Source organism: Oscarella lobularis, chromosome 4, assembly GCF_947507565.1.
Source record: "Oscarella lobularis chromosome 4, ooOscLobu1.1, whole genome shotgun sequence".
NCBI classification, from domain to species: Eukaryota; Metazoa; Porifera; class Homoscleromorpha; order Homosclerophorida; family Oscarellidae; genus Oscarella; species Oscarella lobularis.
The window spans coordinates 1726385-1743710 of NC_089178.1; the positions used below are offsets into that span (position 1 = coordinate 1726385).

The following is a 17326-nucleotide window of genomic DNA, read 5'->3' on the forward strand; positions in this document are numbered from 1 at the left end:
TACGGGAATTCACGAAGGCATGTCTTCACCTTCGCTCTACGAATCGCTGTCCGCTCATGCCGCCTACTTCCAGCGCATGGTTACCCTTGTTCCACCAGAATGTTATGTCGCCGTTGCGGAAAACGAGAGCAAGTACTGGGTGAACAAAAAGAAAAAGCGAAAAGCACCAAAACAACTAGCAAAAGAAGCGTCGAAGAAGGCCAAACGACTCAAGCTCGATCCGAATGCACAGAAATCCATAATTGAAATGCAGAAAGAGAAGGAAGAGGACGAAAAGAAGGAGAGCAGCTCGAGCAAACCCAATAGCAGTAGTCTGGCCGAACTGCAGAGACGACTGCAGCAGCGAATAGCCGAAGCACGCACGAAGCGAAACGCAAAGCGTGAAACTGTTAAAACGGGTCGCGTGGAGAAAACCAAAGTGAAGTCAAAGTCAAAGGCTAAGAAGGCTGTAGTGAAGTCTGCGCCGTCACGTATTACGCAGTCTCAGCGAAAGGACGGTAATCGGAAAGAAAATCTCGTGTTTAGCAATTTGGACGTGAAAGCGCGAGATCCCGCTGAGCTGGTGAAGGAGGAGGTGAGGAAGTCGAGGAAGAGGAACAAGAAGGATCCGAAGAAGCTTTTGGCTGTGGCGGAAAAGCGGCGTAAGGTGTTGGACGAGTTGAGCGCACGTGATGAGGAGAAAGCGGAGAAAAAGGGTCAAGAGGTGATGTGGAAAAAGGCCGAGTCAATGGCCAAGGGCGTTAAGCAGTTGGACGATGTGGGACTCTTGCAAAAGGCAGTGAAACGAAAGGAGAAGCTGAAGGCAAAGTCAGAGAGCGGATGGAAGAAGCGAGTCGAGACGCAGCAACTGCGACAGACGAAGCAACAGGAACTACGAAAGAAACACATAAAGGAGAGGATTGTTCAGAAAAGGAAGAGAAAAGCGGGGAAGAGACGCTAAGTGCTTGTTTCTATACTATAGAGATAATAAAATTGATCTATATGTACAAGTACCTTTAACTGCTGGCGTCTGATTGTTCTGATTAGCTAATGATGTTGCTATTTGACAGTGTCATGTCTTTTTCACTCGCTGAAAATGAGTTACTCTTGAGACGATACGCCTCCTGCAGAGGACTAAGCCACTCTGACTCGGGATCAGCTGGTTTGTCAGGAATGACTTCTTCTGGGGGAAGAGGTTTCAGCTTGCAAACGAGAATGACGATCAGGAAGCAGAGAAATATGAAGACGGCAACCAATAAAATTACAGCAACAGTCAAATTAGACGCACCTAGAGAAAACACTTTAGAAGTCAAAGCAGGGTATTCGAGCAATGTACTCACTTGACGACTGATCATCAGAAGAAATAGCATCCGAATCAGACGAACTCAACGATTCTAAACAGACACCGCCCCATTATCCCGCCCCCAATGCCATTGTGTACGTATACTCAACAATGAACCCCATGGTCCACGGTTGAGTCGTCATACTGTATACACAGCCTAAGGAACGTAAAACTCTAGCTCATGCTTTTAAAGCTGCTGTGTATTCATCGAAAGCTCAACCACACCAAACCGGAAAACTCACTCGCTTTGACTCCTGTGTATAGAGACTGCTCGAAGAGGGTCAAGAGCATCAACCAATAGGTCAAAAGCCAAAACAACGATCCAAAACGCAACATGGAACTTTGCTCCTCTCGATACTTTGACAGCTATAATTCGGTTAATACGGTGGACCACGCCACTCCACGTGCTCTTCAACTCCCACGCCACGTGCTACAGCATGTAGGAGAGAGTCCCGCCCCAATTCTCATACTTTAGAATCATAAAGCTTTCTTCTTATATCTGTAAACAGTCCGATATGTCAGAACGCAGAAGACATTATACGTTACTCATCAAACAAGAAATAAATTAAAGTAATTAGTATTTAGCGAACCTTTTCAGCTGTAGGTCAGCCAGAACAGAAAACCGTCTGAAAAAAAGGCTTGATTTAGATGCGTATACAGCACAGAGAAGCCCTTACCGTTCACTTTCCACATTGTGGCGAAGCTCTGAAATGCTGCGGGACAACACTCCTGCAGCGCGAGCAGCAGACGAGCGCTGCTCGCCAACTAGACGCGGACTTCTATCATGTAAAGGACTCCGCTTCTGCAACAATTCAAAGCTTGAATAACTTCTCGTTTGAGCTACTGCTATACTGTATTACTTGTTCGCAAGGCTTCTCGTCTGCTGCTTTCTTTGTTGACAATCCCAATGCAACGACTGAAGATCCAGCGTCGAGCCAATGACTCAGCCGATTTTCGAATCTCAAGAAGCATCGATCAAACAACGACACGGCTCTGCACTTCCAAAAACTTACTCGGCGGAATCTTGCTGTGCTGAATCAAGGCTTCGTCTCAGTTTAGTCGACGTCGAACGAGCCGCCCGTAAGCACTCACTTGTAGCTGAGTGAACGGTTAGAGATCCTAGAGGGAAAAGTTCGTCAAAAACCTGCAACTACAGAGTAGACTCCTATTCATTAGCCTTAATAAATGTATTTGCAACGTTAGGAGATTGGTAGGGACTTAGGTGATCTACATTTTAGATACACTGTTCTAATCAAGTCCATGGATTATATTTACAGATTATTCGAATGACTGAGTACTGGCGCACCGTGTGCCGGGATGAGTGAGCGGGGTCAGCAGGGAATTTTTAAGCGTTGGAAGAGGATCTGGAAGCATAGATATCTATGCTGGAAGCATTACCCCCAAGCAAAATTTTATAGAGGCGAGGTTGCCTAGCTTTCGTTTAACAATCAATAGAAAAGGTTTCACTCGCCATTTTTAAGCCTTCGCAGTAGCTAAGGCCAGCCACGCGGCGACGTAATTGGGAAACTGAGTTTTTACTTGTTAAGTCTCGCGGTAAACTGTAAAGGCCAGTTCCTTTGCCTATGAAGTCGAAAGGTTTGAGTAAAAGTCGTCTATATTTGTGGATTGGGCGAAGGGTCTCCCTTTGAGGGAAAAAGCTTAGCGACTCGTCGTTTGATCGCTAGAAGCTCAAAAACGCATTTCTCACGCAAAGAACTACAAAAAAATAAAAAACATCGACACTTGACACAAACCCCGCGGAAGACGGTGCTATGGAGGTTTATCCGGTGACAGAGGTGCCCAGGAGCTGGGAGAGAGATGCGAGAACTAGGAAGGCGTGCCAAGTTACCCCTTGTCAAGTTAGTATATTATCAGTCTATGGGTGGGTTAACAAGTACAGGTAACTTGAAGGGCAGACTATTACGGCAAACTAAAACGTGGAACTAGGGGAGGGGTATGTGTGAGACGCAGTTACACTGGCCAACTGTTCTCTCCTGTATAAATTACAGTAAAATTACAAGGGACTGGCCAACTGTTCTCTCCTGTAATAAATTACAGTGAAATTACAAGAGACTGGCCAACTGTTCTCTCCTGTAATAAATTACAGTAAAATTACAAGCGACTGGCCAACTGTTCTCTCCTGTAATAAATTACAGTGAAATTACAAGGGACTGGCCAACTGTTTTTTCCTGTAATAAATTACAGTGAAATTACAAGGGACTGGCCAACTGTTCTCTCCTGTAATAAATTACAGTAAAATTACAAGGGACTGGCCAACTGTTCTCTCCTGTAATAAATTACATTAGTATGGGTCGGCAATGAGTGAGGGTCGTGGCCGACCCGACCCATGCCGGCCCATGTGGGCTTCTGGGGATGGGAACGTTTCTCCGGGCGCTAAAACTTTCAAACGATACTGTTTTGTATCTCCCCCTATTACGTTGATGAAAAGATTCGGTGGGCCTTTCTCTTTGCCTAGGTAGACGAATACTATTTGTTGCGTTGATCTGCTCCGAGCTGTATTGCCTATAGAAATGAATAACGAATCAGTGCGAGCTTTCATTCCGACGTACCCCAATAAAACAGCTAAATCTCTCGGGACTGATTTCCACATCTCGAGCAAACGGTCTTCTTTTAAAGCAGATGATAGATAATATATGTAGCCAGATTTTCTATCATCGAGATAGGACGGCACGCCAAATTGATCAGAATAGAGTTGAAGCCCGCTCAAAGATGATATCTTGGAGTTGACAATGACTTGGAAAATCTTGGCCCACGGTAGGTGAGAAGACGACATCGTTGTCTCGAGCAATTGACTAACTCTGTCAAAGACATTCCTTAGAGATACCCCTCGTCATTGCGAAACCAACCGAACGAAGCAATATACAGAATTTTTCAAGCCAAGTTCCTGTATAAAATGGAGACATTGATCTTTAACGTTGTCTCCTCCTAAAAAATGCGTCAATCCCAAGACAAATCTCATCTCTCTTGTTACCCATTGACGTCGGTAGCCAGTTTTGAATCGTGAGTGACCTTATCGCGTCTTGAACGACTTGCAGTCGCTCAGAAGAATTCCAATTCGTGGGAGGAAGATCTGAAAATGCAGATTATCTAAAACTTAATCAAGAAGCGCATTCTACTTGAATCTTGCTCGGCTACTTCTTCTGGCGGCCACGAGTAACGAGCCAAATGACGGCCCCCCGCCAGGTTGGCCAAATGCTCAAGCGTTTCGTTGTAGATTGAAATGATCAACCCAACATCCTAACACGATGGTGCATACGTAGACGTTTGGGTTCTCCTATCGGTTGTTTCTAACTTTGAGCTCCAAATGACCGCCGTGACTAAATAAGGGCTGGATGAATAAACGGAAAAGGCCAGCCTCGACAAAATCTCGCAAATCTTCACAGGTGAGTTCAAAAGGTTTCGCGGACAGGGCGACAAAACTCTCTAGAGATTCGTGAAACTGAAGCACAGAAAATGAAGATAAAAAACATAGTAGGCATATGTACTATCAAGACGTACTTCTTCACTGTGACCAACGTTACAGCCAAAATTCAAGTAGCGAAACGACGTGATTAGCTCAGAGGAGAGTAAATCTGATATAGATAAACCTAAAGTAATAATTATAGCAAAAAGAGAACGTAAATCGGCAAACTAATCTACATTTTGCCAGCGTCGTCCCGCTGATCTGAACGTGATTGGAAAGATTTAGAACAAAAAGGGAGCGAGCAGGCAGACTGCGTTTCGTGGCTGTGAGAATTTGCTTCAAGCGTTCTCCTTCGCGACTCAATTCAAACTACCAAAAAGAAACAGTAGAACATACTCCGTGCGAGTTTGATATCTGGCCTTGCCTCGATATCAAGGTCCAAACTGAAGGGACCGACGACGAATAGAAAAGCCACGGTACCCGATAGAAGCTTCTGATTCACGTGTAAGGGTGCAGACAAGTCTCCTTTTAAGCCCTATTAGACCAAAGACTATTTTTTTAAAAATCTTCTGTGACTTTTATATAACCATTATAATTGCCGTGGAGTTCTTGTAAGCAGTGACGTGATGGCAAGTTTCAATCTAGCAAGCCATGGTGCGTATCAAAACGATTGTAGTCGAGTTCAACGCATCTCTTCCCTCTACCTTTGATGTACCGCAGACAAAATAGTTTCCTCCAAAGAACTTTGACAGTATCCAACTGAATGCGTCCTGGGGCAAGGCGGCGGGAAGTGAAACGCACATCTTCCAATAGATCCGACTGCTTGAAGAAGCCCACTTCGTTTGCACTTGCCGATGAACGGCCGCAGCAAAATCATAGGGATGCCACAAAAGTTCCCTGTAGAAGAAGAACGACGATAAAGATCAATATGAACTAACCGTTTTCCCTGCCTACTTTACTCAAAATACCAACGATACGTTATTCCTCTTACCTAGCTTGATGTGCCCTTTTTCCTTCACGTTCGAGCGCTTCTCCAATGTCGTACCCACTGACAAGATCGCTATAAACCCGAGCGTTCACCTCGAATCAATTGGTCAAAGATCTCTTCTAACCTCATTTTTGCCCGTTTACCGGGCGAGGATGACAGAGAATGACTCGGTCTCAATCGAGAGGCGCGAATCTCTGGCGAAATAAGAGACGGACCGACAGGAAAACGATAGAGCCTCTCTCTCAACTGCTGCCTAGCCTGCAATAGCCTCCGCCAGCTAAGAGAGAGAGAGAGATTTTGAGTACGCAAGCTTTTGGCAATTTCAGCTGCGATTTCTCAGCTTTCAGACTGACTGATTGAAATAGCGAGCACGCCTCATTTCGACTGATCGTTGACTAAGACGATTGAGACATTCTCTTCGCAGTGATCGTTCTTCATTTATTGACTCATGGCTGACTGACATTGCCATGATGTGAACGCACGAGTCAATGACCGTGTCGCTGACTTCCTCGCCCACTTTGCGTACAGTCAAGGCGTCCAAGTGAGAATTGAGAGCTTCTCTAAAGATCGGTATCGTTTCCAAGCAAAGGTGGTGGCACTTCGTCTCGGCCGACTGACCTCAATACGTCTTTTGCAATTTGCTGAGTAAGAGATGCAATTGTTGAATTGACCATCTGATTGGCTTCGTGGCAAATCGCTTGTCCTATAGCCAACATCTGATCTCTGATAAAAAACCGTGAGAGCCGTCTTAATTAAACTGAAACTCTAAATCATCGTGCCTTTTCTGCTGTTCCACTGTAATCGTTTCACGTGCAGCTTCACCGCACAGTTTCACAACGACGTCTCCCAAAATTGCTTCCCAAAGCGAATTAGCGACATTTTTCAAGACGCCAACCTTAAAAAAAAGACGAAAAACGTCGTTACACGAAATAGCCAAAGTTCAAACTTCAATCAAAGTGCGCTATTACTTCGCTGTGAACATCTTCCGCAAGAGCCGTCACTTCTCTGTGCACCGTCTCAACCAATATGTTCTCTGCCGTCTCAAGCAAAATCTATTCAAGACAATCAAAGAGAATACCACGAGATTACAATAGGCTACTTCTTTTGTAACGATCTTTTCCTCTTGTGGCTCCGCTTTGACTTCAGGTACGTAAATTGTTGTCGGCTTGCTTGAACCGAAACTTGAGTGTGGCTCGTGGAGCCCAAATGCGGGCAAAGAGCCACCGTAGACTACCTGAATCGCGCGCATTAACGAAATTATGCGCGGAACACCGAAATGATACTTCGCCAATGCTGCAAGTTCGCTTTGACTCAATTAGTTGTTCGGCTCTTTGAATGGGAAAGGCTTCAGTGGGAGATGTCAGTTGGTTTCTTGTAAAGATGACTGAGCCATCTTCCGCATCCAAGCCGTAATGAACGCAAAAGTTGGCAGCCTATGCGAAAGAAGAGTTGAAAACGCAGAACACGCATGAAGACTGAATTCTGAAAACGCGAGGTTGGGTATTCTGTCCTCTCGATTTCCTTTTGTGGAAGGAAGAAAGGAAGAGGGAACAGTAGACTGACAAATAGCGGGGCCCGGCTAGCTCAGACATAGATACATGTACGTAACAGCAAACGAATCTTTTCGTAAGGAGCCCTGTGTCGTGCACTCACATCGTTTTCATCTTCGAAAGCAAGTAGCTTGACCAGTTCTTGCAGAGGAAACCGAGTTTCCCCCTTTGGAATAGAGTGACCTCGAACTATAGTTTTGAGAGCACTTGCTCGTATCTTCATGTATATATAAACGCCCAAATTGCAAGATTAATCAAAACTCTGTTACCTGCTGAAAGTATCGATGTAAAATACAGGCATTCAAGTATGTTGCACGCCTAAATTAACAAAACAAAGTGGATTGTCGCGATACATCAAATCCCCTTTCTGGAGAAAGACTCTTACCGCACTAAGCGAAAGAAGCGAACGTAGTTGTTGCTACTGTAAGCAGAGTGCACAGCCAAGGCGAATTTCACCGCTGTTGACTGCCGAACGGCTGGAGAAAGTGTCAACACTTCGCTGCAAGAAGAAACAGTGACCGTTTGTGCTGCATGTGTAAAAAGCACCGATTCTCCGTTTACCGCAAGACGTCGCCCTGATCGAGTTGAAGAAGAATGCTGTACGCACGAAACTCGGCTTCTGAGCTGCAACGAACATTCTAAGGCGCATGTGTATGTAGTGATAGAGCGAGAGAGAGCGAGAGACTTGAGAGAACGCAACGTTACCTGAAGATCGTTTAGATCGGCGTAGTATTGCTTCAAACTTTGCAGACACTTGGTCAAATTTTCGTTGTTGATTTTCGGATCAAATGATCGCAGATCCTCTTCGCACAGACAGTGAGCAGAAAAAACGTGAAATCTGGAGACAAAAATAGATGCAAAAAGAGCATGCAAATGCACTATCTAACCTGGTTGCTTTTTCTGTCAAATCCACAGCATCCACGCTGCAAATGTGCTGTTGGGTAAGATCCTACAAAACAAGCATTTAGTAAATCCAACGACGACAACGTGTACTCCACCTTGCGTATGGCTCTTGTGCGATTCCAAACAAAATCAAACCATTCAGACCAACGGCCTTTGCTTTGGTCCATGATCTGCGTGACTAGGTAGTTCATTGTCAAGTTGAGAACAGAAGGCGGCCGTATTTCATGAGGAAGAGGCTCCTCCTATTTTAAGAGAAAAATGTAATACGTAACTACACGGTAACGGATGAACCGTTTGACTGAGCATCATGCATCAATGCCCACTCAAATCCCTGCCTGCGTGGTTAGAGGCAAATGCAGTGGTAAATTAATTTCTAAACTCTTGCCAACTACACTGTCAAGGGTCTAAACGCAGTTCAGTCAGAGACAGCTAGACGTTACGAGCTCCTATCGCGTCTTTACTTTTCGCGTATACGGTACAGTACCGTTCGAAAGGTTTAGGCTCACGCATTATCATCATAAATGCCTTTTTTTACCAATTGCTTTGCAAACGTTAAGGCTTTGAAGGAAGCACGCATGACCGCGACCTACTCTATACTGTATACCACCGGGGCCAGATGACTGCAGCTACTCACGACCTCGTTGAACCGAAATCAATGCGAAGCAGTTGTAAATACATTTCTGCCGGCGAAAACAAATTTTTGTCGCAAATTGATCAGAAAACGCAAAAAGACGGGACAGCGAATGTGTGCTACGCACGTAAGGCACGCCCTGTCACGCACGCTACATGACGTCAATCGTGACGCAGAACGCGGCAAAATGCTTTATTATATACGAGAAGGAGAACCGAGGAATTAGCCGCAAAGTACATTGTATATAGAGACGCGAAAAGCGATTCTCACGCATACGAAGTAACGGCAATACCAACGGGCCGGTTTTCTCAAATTATCTAACCGAGTAAGTGAGCGAGAACTAGATTTCTCCAGGGGTGCCTAAGACTTTGAACGGTAGGTGCTGTATGTACCGTATGTATCCTGTCTACAGCATGATCAATGAATCATACAAACCTTGTCGGCTGAGGACCTTGAATACTCTTTGACAGCTTTTCTGTGATCGAAATAGCGTTCGCCTTCGCTCTGCAGCAATACGTCAAAAAGAAGATTGCAACGCAAGAAAAAGCGGTGCTACCCCGAAAGAAAGTTCAAAATAGCTGTACTTCCGCTGGGATTCTCTCTCGTATCGTTCCTAATGCGACAGATAAACCAAGGAAATTATTCTTTGGAGCGCAGAGAACCTTTTCGGGACACATATCAGGACAGCTGCCGACGACGGCTTGAGCTGATTGAATAGATGTATCTTTTACAACAGCTACATGCATAGACATATAAGACTGCGTAGTCTCTAACCAGAAAGCGTATATAAAAGAGTACGACAAGTGCCTATTCTATAACAAAAGCCACCAAAGACTGCAGGGTTCTGCTGAGAATTTTTTTAAGTGTGGGAAGAGGGTCTGGAAGCATAGATATTTATATTATTGCAAGTGAAGTCTTCGGCAGTAATTATAATTGAAAGTGTTGGAAACTGAGTTTTTCTTGGGGAGTGTTGCCAATCTCCCTTCTACCCTAGCCACGAGCTCTGCTCTGCTCCATCTGATTAGTACTTGTAAACGCTGGGTATTTATACTCATACGCGACTACCCGGTAGGTCCAAACGACTGCAGCTATTCACAATCAAAAAGTGGCTCGTTGGAACCGAAACCGTTGCTAATCGGCCGCAAATACAATTCTGACCACAATAACAAACAAAATTTTGTTCGAAATCAATTCGAAACGCGAAAAACGACAGCGGAATGTGTTCTACGTACGCAAGACACGCCTTGTCACGCGACATTGAGCAACGCATGACGTCAATCATCGCTTTGCTACGAAATGCTCTAATACGAGAAGTAGAAGCGATGAATCGATCGCAAAATGCATTGTGGGTCTATTCTAAAGACATTGAGTCGCTATTTGGACGCAAAAAGCGAACGCATACGCAGTTACGGCAGTACGCTTGGTCAGCAAAATCAAGGTGCTACGTCCGGTTCTATAACGGGCAAGTCAAATGATACCCAAACAATCCGACGAAAACGCTACGTAGCTAGACTATTTGACCCGTTTCTCGTCAAATTACCTAACCAATGGGCAGGGTATGATAAAAAACGTCGGTACTGTGCGCGTTTCACAGGGTCGGGGCCCGACCCATGCCGACCTATGTGGGCAGAACCCTGCTTGAAAGGCGTTTGAAAGTGCAGTATTGTCCGAGTTTGATCAGTTTCCTTCTACCATCGTTCGCGTGGTCACTATACGGCGGATTTTCGGGCCGGGAGCAGACCCCAATTCTGGAAACGCTTCAAACCGCGTAAGGTCGCGTCACATTCAGCAAGCAGACATTTCAACTAATTAATAATTATTGCTAGTCTTACCTTGTCTCATTTGATTGTCTCTTTTCTTGAGTTCTTCGTATCTTTCCGCCGCCGAATAGGAAGCGACGAGAGGCTTTGTTCTCGACCGTAAACCCACGCCACCGACTCCACCGCTATCAAAAGTTTTCATTGAATCGTTCTCCGCTGTTGGCTCGTCCCTTTGCATCTCAGAAGAAGAAGACGACGCCGCCGCCGCCGCCGACTCAATAGACGCCGTTGAAATCTGAGAGGCGCTGTTCGTCGTAGCAGCATGAAAATTGGCTTCGCTTCTTTGCTCTACGTCTTCGGATATTCTATCCGGACTGACAATACTTTGCGTTGGTCTTTTCGCAATGAGACGTTTCGGACTGCCTAACGGATTCTGTCGTTTGAAAGGATTAACTGCAACGGTGGCACTAGGAAGACTGCTTCTGGCAATTGTAGAAACATTTGGCTGCTGCAGCCCATGAGGTCTTGCGGAACTTGAGGTAAGGGGAGTCGTAGTGGTGGTGGGGGCGGCGGTGGTTGCGGCTGTGGTAGAAGAAGATGACTCTTTTCCGAGGCTGCTGGGAGTCGTTGATTTGCTAGAGCCTATAAGAAGTATACTTTAAAACCAAACTACCAATCTGTCTTTGAGAGAGGCCTCGAAACTGAAATCTCCCTTCTCTCCCCAAACATACAGAACGTGCTAACGTAACTCACCCGCGTGCCAGAACATGTGAACAAGAAACTCGTCTTGATCATGTTTGATGCATTTTCCGAGTCCCTTCGCTTTAACGGCAGATTCCTGAGAAAAAATTCCGAAAAGATACAATCTCAATATTAGATTAATTTCATCCAAGTACGCGTGCATCCACGTTAGAGGTTTCCTTACATGATTGGCATACGTCACGGTAGCGTATAATTTGCTTAAATTGCGTTCAATTTTGTCGATTTTCCCAAATTTCGCGAAATGTTCGACCAACGCTTTGCCGGGTAACTCGCGCGGAATTCCCTTCACGTGCAGCGTGAGATTATTCGACGTGACAGACGGCGTCCCTCCCGAAGGGAAACCGAGATTCTTCGCCAAAAAAGGATTCGGTCGCGTTGGCGACCGAAGAGGAAGCTTGGGGCCTCCTCCTAAGCATTTTAGCGAATTAGAAGACTCGAACGCGTGTATAGAAAAGCGAGAATACTGAATGAGCCTCTTGCTCGGCCGAGACCTCGCCGTATTGAGCCGGGAGCCCCGTGAGACGCTCGTCTCTGCGCGATGCCGCGCGCCGATCCCTATCAAATCGTCTGTACGTCGAGAGAGTGCCCTAGAAGCGTTCTTGGAAAACTTACGGTGCCTCTTCCGCGCTGGGGGGCGAAGGGGAACATGGGGATCCTGGGGATCGAGCAGGGCGCGCGTTAGAACTCGGCATCATGTTGGAAACCGTGAAATGCTTCGGGAGATGTTTCCTAGGCCCTGTGCTTTACTACATATTCGAAAACAATCGTACTCAGGTAGAACGTTAATCGTAGCGCCAATTTTGTAAAGGGGCCTCTATCTCTCTCTCTCGCTCAGGGCCGTGCGTATTCTCCGACGAAAATAGAGAACGCCACGAATCGGATCTTCCTATGGGTACTACCCGCTCACAATATATGCCTTTTCGGATAGACTTTCTTCCTAAAAGACATCTCGATTGGCTTCTTTCATATACTACGCATCGCCCATACTGTCTTTCTATTTGTGGAGAAGAGGTATTGAATAGTATTGAATTGGCTCTTTATTCTCTCATAATGCCTACTCTGTTCGGTTAGGTGCACTCACACTCGAAGCACTTCCGGCTTGGAAAGACTTTTCGTCGCGATTTCTGGTCGGTGCAACCCTGGTGCTTACCGGAGCCTTCATTGCTAGAGGTCAGGAGCATGATTGTCGGAGGCTTGTAGCGAGTTTTCTTTGCATTAGGATTTGGCCGCTTTGCCAATCCGGACTATCGACTGTTTGTTGCCGTACTTGCTGCTTCAACTGACAAAAACGGCAAGAAAACTCCGGTAGAGATCATTTGAACTTTGGTGCTTTCAAACATTGCCAAATATAGGGTGACCTGCGGGACTACGATTTTGATTTTAGAGCCTGGCCGGTAGACTTCAAGTCAAAAGATTCTGTGACAAAGTACGAGGCTTTATTATTGATTAATGAGGAAACATTTTCTCAATCTTTTTAGGCCGAATCCTGAAAAGAGAAAGCTGTTAGACTCGACGTGTCCTGGCATGCCCACCGTTTCTTCTGTCGGTATTTTTACCTGGGCAAAAGATCTTCCCTACAACGCCATTGAGTAAGAATTTGGCGTATTACGGTTTCACCACGTACCCTGAAGAGACAATTGAATTTAGATACTTTCTAACCTGCTCATTTGGAAGGAGAGCCGTGTATCCCGGCTCCACTTCCTTCTTGCAATCCTTAGTTGGTAAAAATGGGCGTTATTATATTGGCAGTTCTATCCTATTTCTCATTGTTCAGATCCCCATCTTCTTAACGGAAGAGTCACGCTTGTCAAAGAGGTTTTTATTCCAGTGCGACGTTAACAAAGTTGATTCATTTTGTCTGTGCAGCATGGTGGCCACAGGCTGAAGCTGCTTGCGTCAGACGACAATGAGATTGACAGCATGTTCGTAGATAAGCGAGGAAAAACAGATAAAGGAGATAAACTGGTAAAGACAGGAATGGTGGTGATAGCAGACAGTATTACTTTTCTCTCTCGCGCTCGCTCTAGGTTATCTGTTCTGAAGGAAACGCAGCGTTCTACGAAATTGGCTGTATGATGGTTCCATTGAAAGGTCAGTCAGTACGCAATACCTACGTAGGCGTTGGTGACGTGTGATCAAATTTTTCTTTAGCTGGTTATTCAACTCTCGGTTGGAATCATCCAGGATTTGCTGGCAGTTCTGTAAAAGCGTCTTTGTCTGTCGCCGTTTTAGTTTAGCGGGCGTTTCTAGGGTCTTCCTTTTCCATCAGCTGAACGAAATGCTATTGATGTTGTAGTTCAGTACGCCGTCGATGAGTTGGGATTCTCGTTCGATGACATCATACTGTGGTCATGGTCAATTGGCGGTTTTGCGTCGACGTACGCAGCCGCAGTTTATCCAGACGTCAGTTGTATCGTGAGAAAGAAGCTAGCTACTGACTGAAGTATTGTAAAGACTACTTTTTTAGATTTTAGACGCCACTTTTGATGAAATAGGGCCTTTGTCTCTGGCTCGAATGCCAGACAGTATCAGTGGGTAGTCAAGCAGTCTTCAGCTTTGGTCTTCCAATTCTTTTGTAGGCTCTATGGTGGAAGACGGCGTTAAAAACTATCTGAACTTGAATAATGCAGAGCAGCTGCAGCAGTGAGATTGACTGCTCTGAAGTTTTTTTTGCTTTCTTTTGAGAACACTTCTCGCTGTTTCAGTTACTCTGGTCCTGTTCTCATTATCAGGCGACTTCATGATGAAATGATCAGCACTGTGTAAGCGGCCCCCCCCCCCCCCCCCGAGGTCCTTTCCTTTCATGATGTCAACGTGTCTTCAGTCCCAGAAATATTGTGTTCAATCGTGGCAATAACCTGCTAATGAAACTGCTGAAGCACAGGTACATACGAACGTGATGGCATGAAACAAATTTGATTTCTTCCGAGAATAGGTATCCTGAATTGTGTAATGACGAAGCAATGAACGTAGTCGAAAAATACCTACATTCGGGGGAACAAAACGCACAAGGCAAGTGCTAGAAAAGAAGAACGCTGCCAGTTTTTCATACTGCGGCTGTTCCGTAGTTCAAATTCTTGTTGACCATGACGTTGACAATGAGAAGTGCCTTCAAGTCTTAGAGGTGTACGCTCAGCGAAACGGAAAGGGATACCCGTGCCTCATCGGTTTGAATGGTATATTGTCTATTAATTCCGCTTTTCATTTCTGTTGTTAAGGCCAAGACCTGTCACAGGAAGAAAAAATTCAATTAAATCTCTTCTTGGTGTGTCTTTACCAATCTCCTGTTTGTGGGTTCTAAGTATACATTTTTTCGCCTAGGTGACTCGCTACCTCATCGACTTCAACGCCACTCATTGCGTGGAATTTCCTTATCAGGAGTTCAGAATGCCTTGGTCATTATGAGACAGAAACGCTTTTGTTACGCGGCGGTTGCTAGAGTCTGAATAAAGAGATATTGTCTCTTTGCATGGTTTCTGCTGAATTTCCTAGTCGCACTCGCGACACAATCTTTGCCTCCTCGTACAAACGCACTTGCAGTCAGACAGGCTTACCATGCCACACCGGTACACGTAGAAAATTTAGTCTTCTGTCACGTCATCAGTTTCTTGGCAATCATGGCTGCAATGGTTACAGAACCAGCTACAGAAGCCAAACCAAAGATCCAAACGCATCGTCCAATCACCTACGTGCCTAAATTGAAACGGAATTGTTCTAGTAGGCCCTCTAGTACCTACCTTGTCCTGCCATTCTCGCCTCAACACGACGGTGTGATAAGGAATATTTGTGAAAGCAACCTAAGATACTCAGCATCACAAAAAATGACAATTTTTCTATCTGCCAATACCATGGTGTAGAGAGGAATAAACGTTCGAGGCATGAGCCAATTGAGAAAGCCGTCAACTTTTTTTCGCATTAAAAATGTCGTAGAGAGAACGTGGCTCCGCATCTAGATCAAGAAAACGCTTCCTTAACTAGGCAAAGCTGCTTCTACACGTATAGCTAAGACCTCGACGTAATTGTACATGGCCAGATCGCATATGGCTGTGGCGTCAGGATACCTCGTGTCAGAATACTCTTCCAAAGCCGATCCAACATTCCACAAATGCTTCTCAAGTAGTCCAACAAGAACAGTGCAGTCTTCAAAGCCCTGCATAGTTAACACTGCCATCGTAGCATCGTACCAAAGTCTTGGTATCTGTACCGCATTCATTCCTTGGCCATAGAAGGGTACCATGGCGTGAGCAGCGTCTCCTATGATCACAGCCTTGCTACCGGAATGATATGGAAAGCACTTCAAGAGATTGGAAAACGTAAGAACAGTGCTCGCTATTGCGCGCTATGATTCTGACTTTGATTGACGGAAGATGACTGACTGGATTTGTCTGATACTGGGTAACGAGTTCATTTCTATCAAATACGCAAGTAGATAGTCTCAAGAACCCATCGTTTTAATTACTACCCCCACCTGCCGAATAATTCAACAGAATCGGGAAATTCGGATTCAAAAAATCGAATGATGTCGTCCTATATACAAAACGTCTTCAGAAGGCGCTCTTTGCTGCTTTCAGCAGCGCATACCTCCGAATCGACGTCAATGGTGTCAAATTTATCCAAGGGCATGAAAAGCGTACACGTAAAAGTCCCATCCTGCGCATACAAGTACCCTAGAGGGAATTCAATTCTGAAGCATCAGCATACCGGATTAGGTAAAGCAATCAGCATAAACGTGTGTCTTGGCCAAATGTGCAAATAGTTTGTTTCCATTTTGTACTAAGAAGAGGAACGAAATACTTTATTGTAGGTATGGTAGCCCTTTCCTACACTGCCATCGGGATTTGACGGCATGACGAGTTCCTTGTAAGCGTGAGGAATGTATTCTTGGCTGTAATTAAACCTATGCGAGTTGATTAGATTGAAGAAGAAACGATGTATGTGCACTATACACCTCAATTTTCTCATAAAGCACTTTCGAACTGCAGAATAAGCGCCGTCGGCACCAACCACCAAATCAGCAACGTCCTTCACTTCAGAGCCGTCGGATCTAACAAAAGAAAGAATGTCAAATCTAAAGACTTTCACACCAGTGCTTTTTCGACAATTTGAAATCCATTTTTCCTGTATCTAATTCCAAAGACGTCAATTTGTGCAAGAACTTTAGCGTAACATTTGAACGTTCTGCCTCTAACAATTCAAAAATTTTCTTGGCGCACACAAAAACCAGTTGAGACATGAGATGCTTACTCGATAGCAGCGTCTCATTGAGTTTACGCCTATCAATGGACAAAATGCACTGCAAAAGTACACACTCCCTCAAAGAGAGTCAACTCTCAGTCAAGGAAATTACTCTACTTGATCTCCTTTTCCATACGGAACAAAAGTTTTTTCACCAGTGTAGCTGTGCAACATTCGTCCATACATTGGAATAGCCTGGTCGACAATCTACAAAGACACAATAATAAAATTCAGGGGTTCAGCCCCACGTGGGTCCGACCCCACGTATCTACTTAGATGTCTCTGTACAGCACTAGAGACCTCGGTTTCTATTTCGGCACCAGCCAATCGCAGAGCTGTGCGACCTCTCTCGGAAAGGGCAAGATTGATGCTGCGTCCCGCTGACTCTCCGCTTTCTCTTAGGTCTGACGGCGAGTCGCGCGTCTCTGAGTAATTTTCCATTTCTGCTTCTCGCTCTACCTGATCGGCTTTCATAGAGAGTGACGGAATAACCCTTTTTGCTTAGAATGACCGAACACAAGGAGCCGACCTGAACGAGAGTTGAGCGCAAGCACTTCTAAGAGCACGATTCCTACCAGTCCAGCGCCTACAATTGCCACGCTTTTGCCTTCGGAGCGAGAACGTTCGCTGAACATGGTTTAGACTACATTGAGGTTCGAACACGTGATCTGCTCAATATGCAATAAACAATAAAGAATAAAGAATTGACCACCGCGTGGAATACTTTCACCGCCGAGCCGGTTAGGATGCGT

The 17326-nt window shown here is 45.2% G+C and overlaps 4 protein-coding genes across 4 annotated transcripts; 2 read left to right on the forward strand and 2 right to left on the reverse strand.

Moving 5' to 3' along the window:
* Positions 1-16: 16 nt before the first annotated feature.
* LOC136186307 (surfeit locus protein 6 homolog) lies at positions 17-1064 on the forward strand. The gene has a single exon (XM_065973591.1). It carries the CDS (start codon positions 20-22, stop codon positions 938-940), a length of 921 nt encoding a protein of 306 aa, XP_065829663.1. The 5' UTR covers positions 17-19; the 3' UTR covers positions 941-1064.
* Positions 924-12103, reverse strand: LOC136186302 (germinal-center associated nuclear protein-like). Its single transcript, XM_065973585.1, has 41 exons — positions 11952-12103; positions 11804-11894; positions 11503-11747; positions 11331-11415; positions 10650-11219; positions 9480-9553; positions 9374-9430; positions 9253-9321; positions 8282-8428; positions 8171-8232; positions 7989-8121; positions 7845-7921; positions 7669-7782; positions 7553-7601; positions 7387-7500; positions 7017-7166; positions 6833-6967; positions 6702-6785; positions 6513-6628; positions 6352-6456; positions 6087-6293; positions 5858-6010; positions 5737-5805; positions 5450-5642; positions 5333-5386; positions 5170-5280; positions 4982-5114; positions 4841-4929; positions 4635-4781; positions 4459-4579; positions 4314-4412; positions 4189-4267; positions 3892-4140; positions 3759-3844; positions 2335-2440; positions 2182-2281; positions 1999-2123; positions 1912-1947; positions 1564-1820; positions 1320-1373; positions 924-1267 (listed from the first exon to the last, which is right to left on the reverse strand). The coding sequence occupies exons 1-39, from the start codon at positions 11985-11987 to the stop codon at positions 1799-1801; spliced, it is 4692 nt and encodes a 1563-aa protein (XP_065829657.1). The 5' UTR covers positions 11988-12103; the 3' UTR covers positions 924-1267; positions 1320-1373; positions 1564-1798.
* LOC136186304 (phosphatidylserine lipase ABHD16A-like) lies at positions 12020-14807 on the forward strand. Its single transcript, XM_065973588.1, has 21 exons — positions 12020-12113; positions 12175-12231; positions 12284-12350; positions 12411-12509; positions 12559-12644; positions 12692-12765; positions 12818-12928; positions 12987-13060; positions 13114-13154; positions 13206-13304; positions 13367-13430; positions 13491-13540; positions 13590-13754; positions 13807-13870; positions 13919-13982; positions 14045-14101; positions 14164-14223; positions 14275-14351; positions 14408-14506; positions 14558-14604; positions 14661-14807. Exons 1-21 carry the CDS (start codon positions 12033-12035, stop codon positions 14742-14744), a joined length of 1620 nt encoding a protein of 539 aa, XP_065829660.1. The 5' UTR covers positions 12020-12032; the 3' UTR covers positions 14745-14807.
* LOC136186305 (kynurenine 3-monooxygenase-like) lies at positions 14783-17242 on the reverse strand. The gene is made up of 17 exons (XM_065973589.1): positions 17150-17242; positions 17034-17103; positions 16875-16978; positions 16692-16781; positions 16584-16632; positions 16439-16523; positions 16288-16383; positions 16164-16236; positions 16041-16112; positions 15921-15989; positions 15808-15866; positions 15692-15749; positions 15544-15633; positions 15349-15489; positions 15187-15288; positions 15077-15136; positions 14783-15024 (listed from the first exon to the last, which is right to left on the reverse strand). Exons 1-17 carry the CDS (start codon positions 17207-17209, stop codon positions 14932-14934), a joined length of 1371 nt encoding a protein of 456 aa, XP_065829661.1. The 5' UTR covers positions 17210-17242; the 3' UTR covers positions 14783-14931.
* Between the last annotated feature and the right edge of the window lie 84 nt (positions 17243-17326).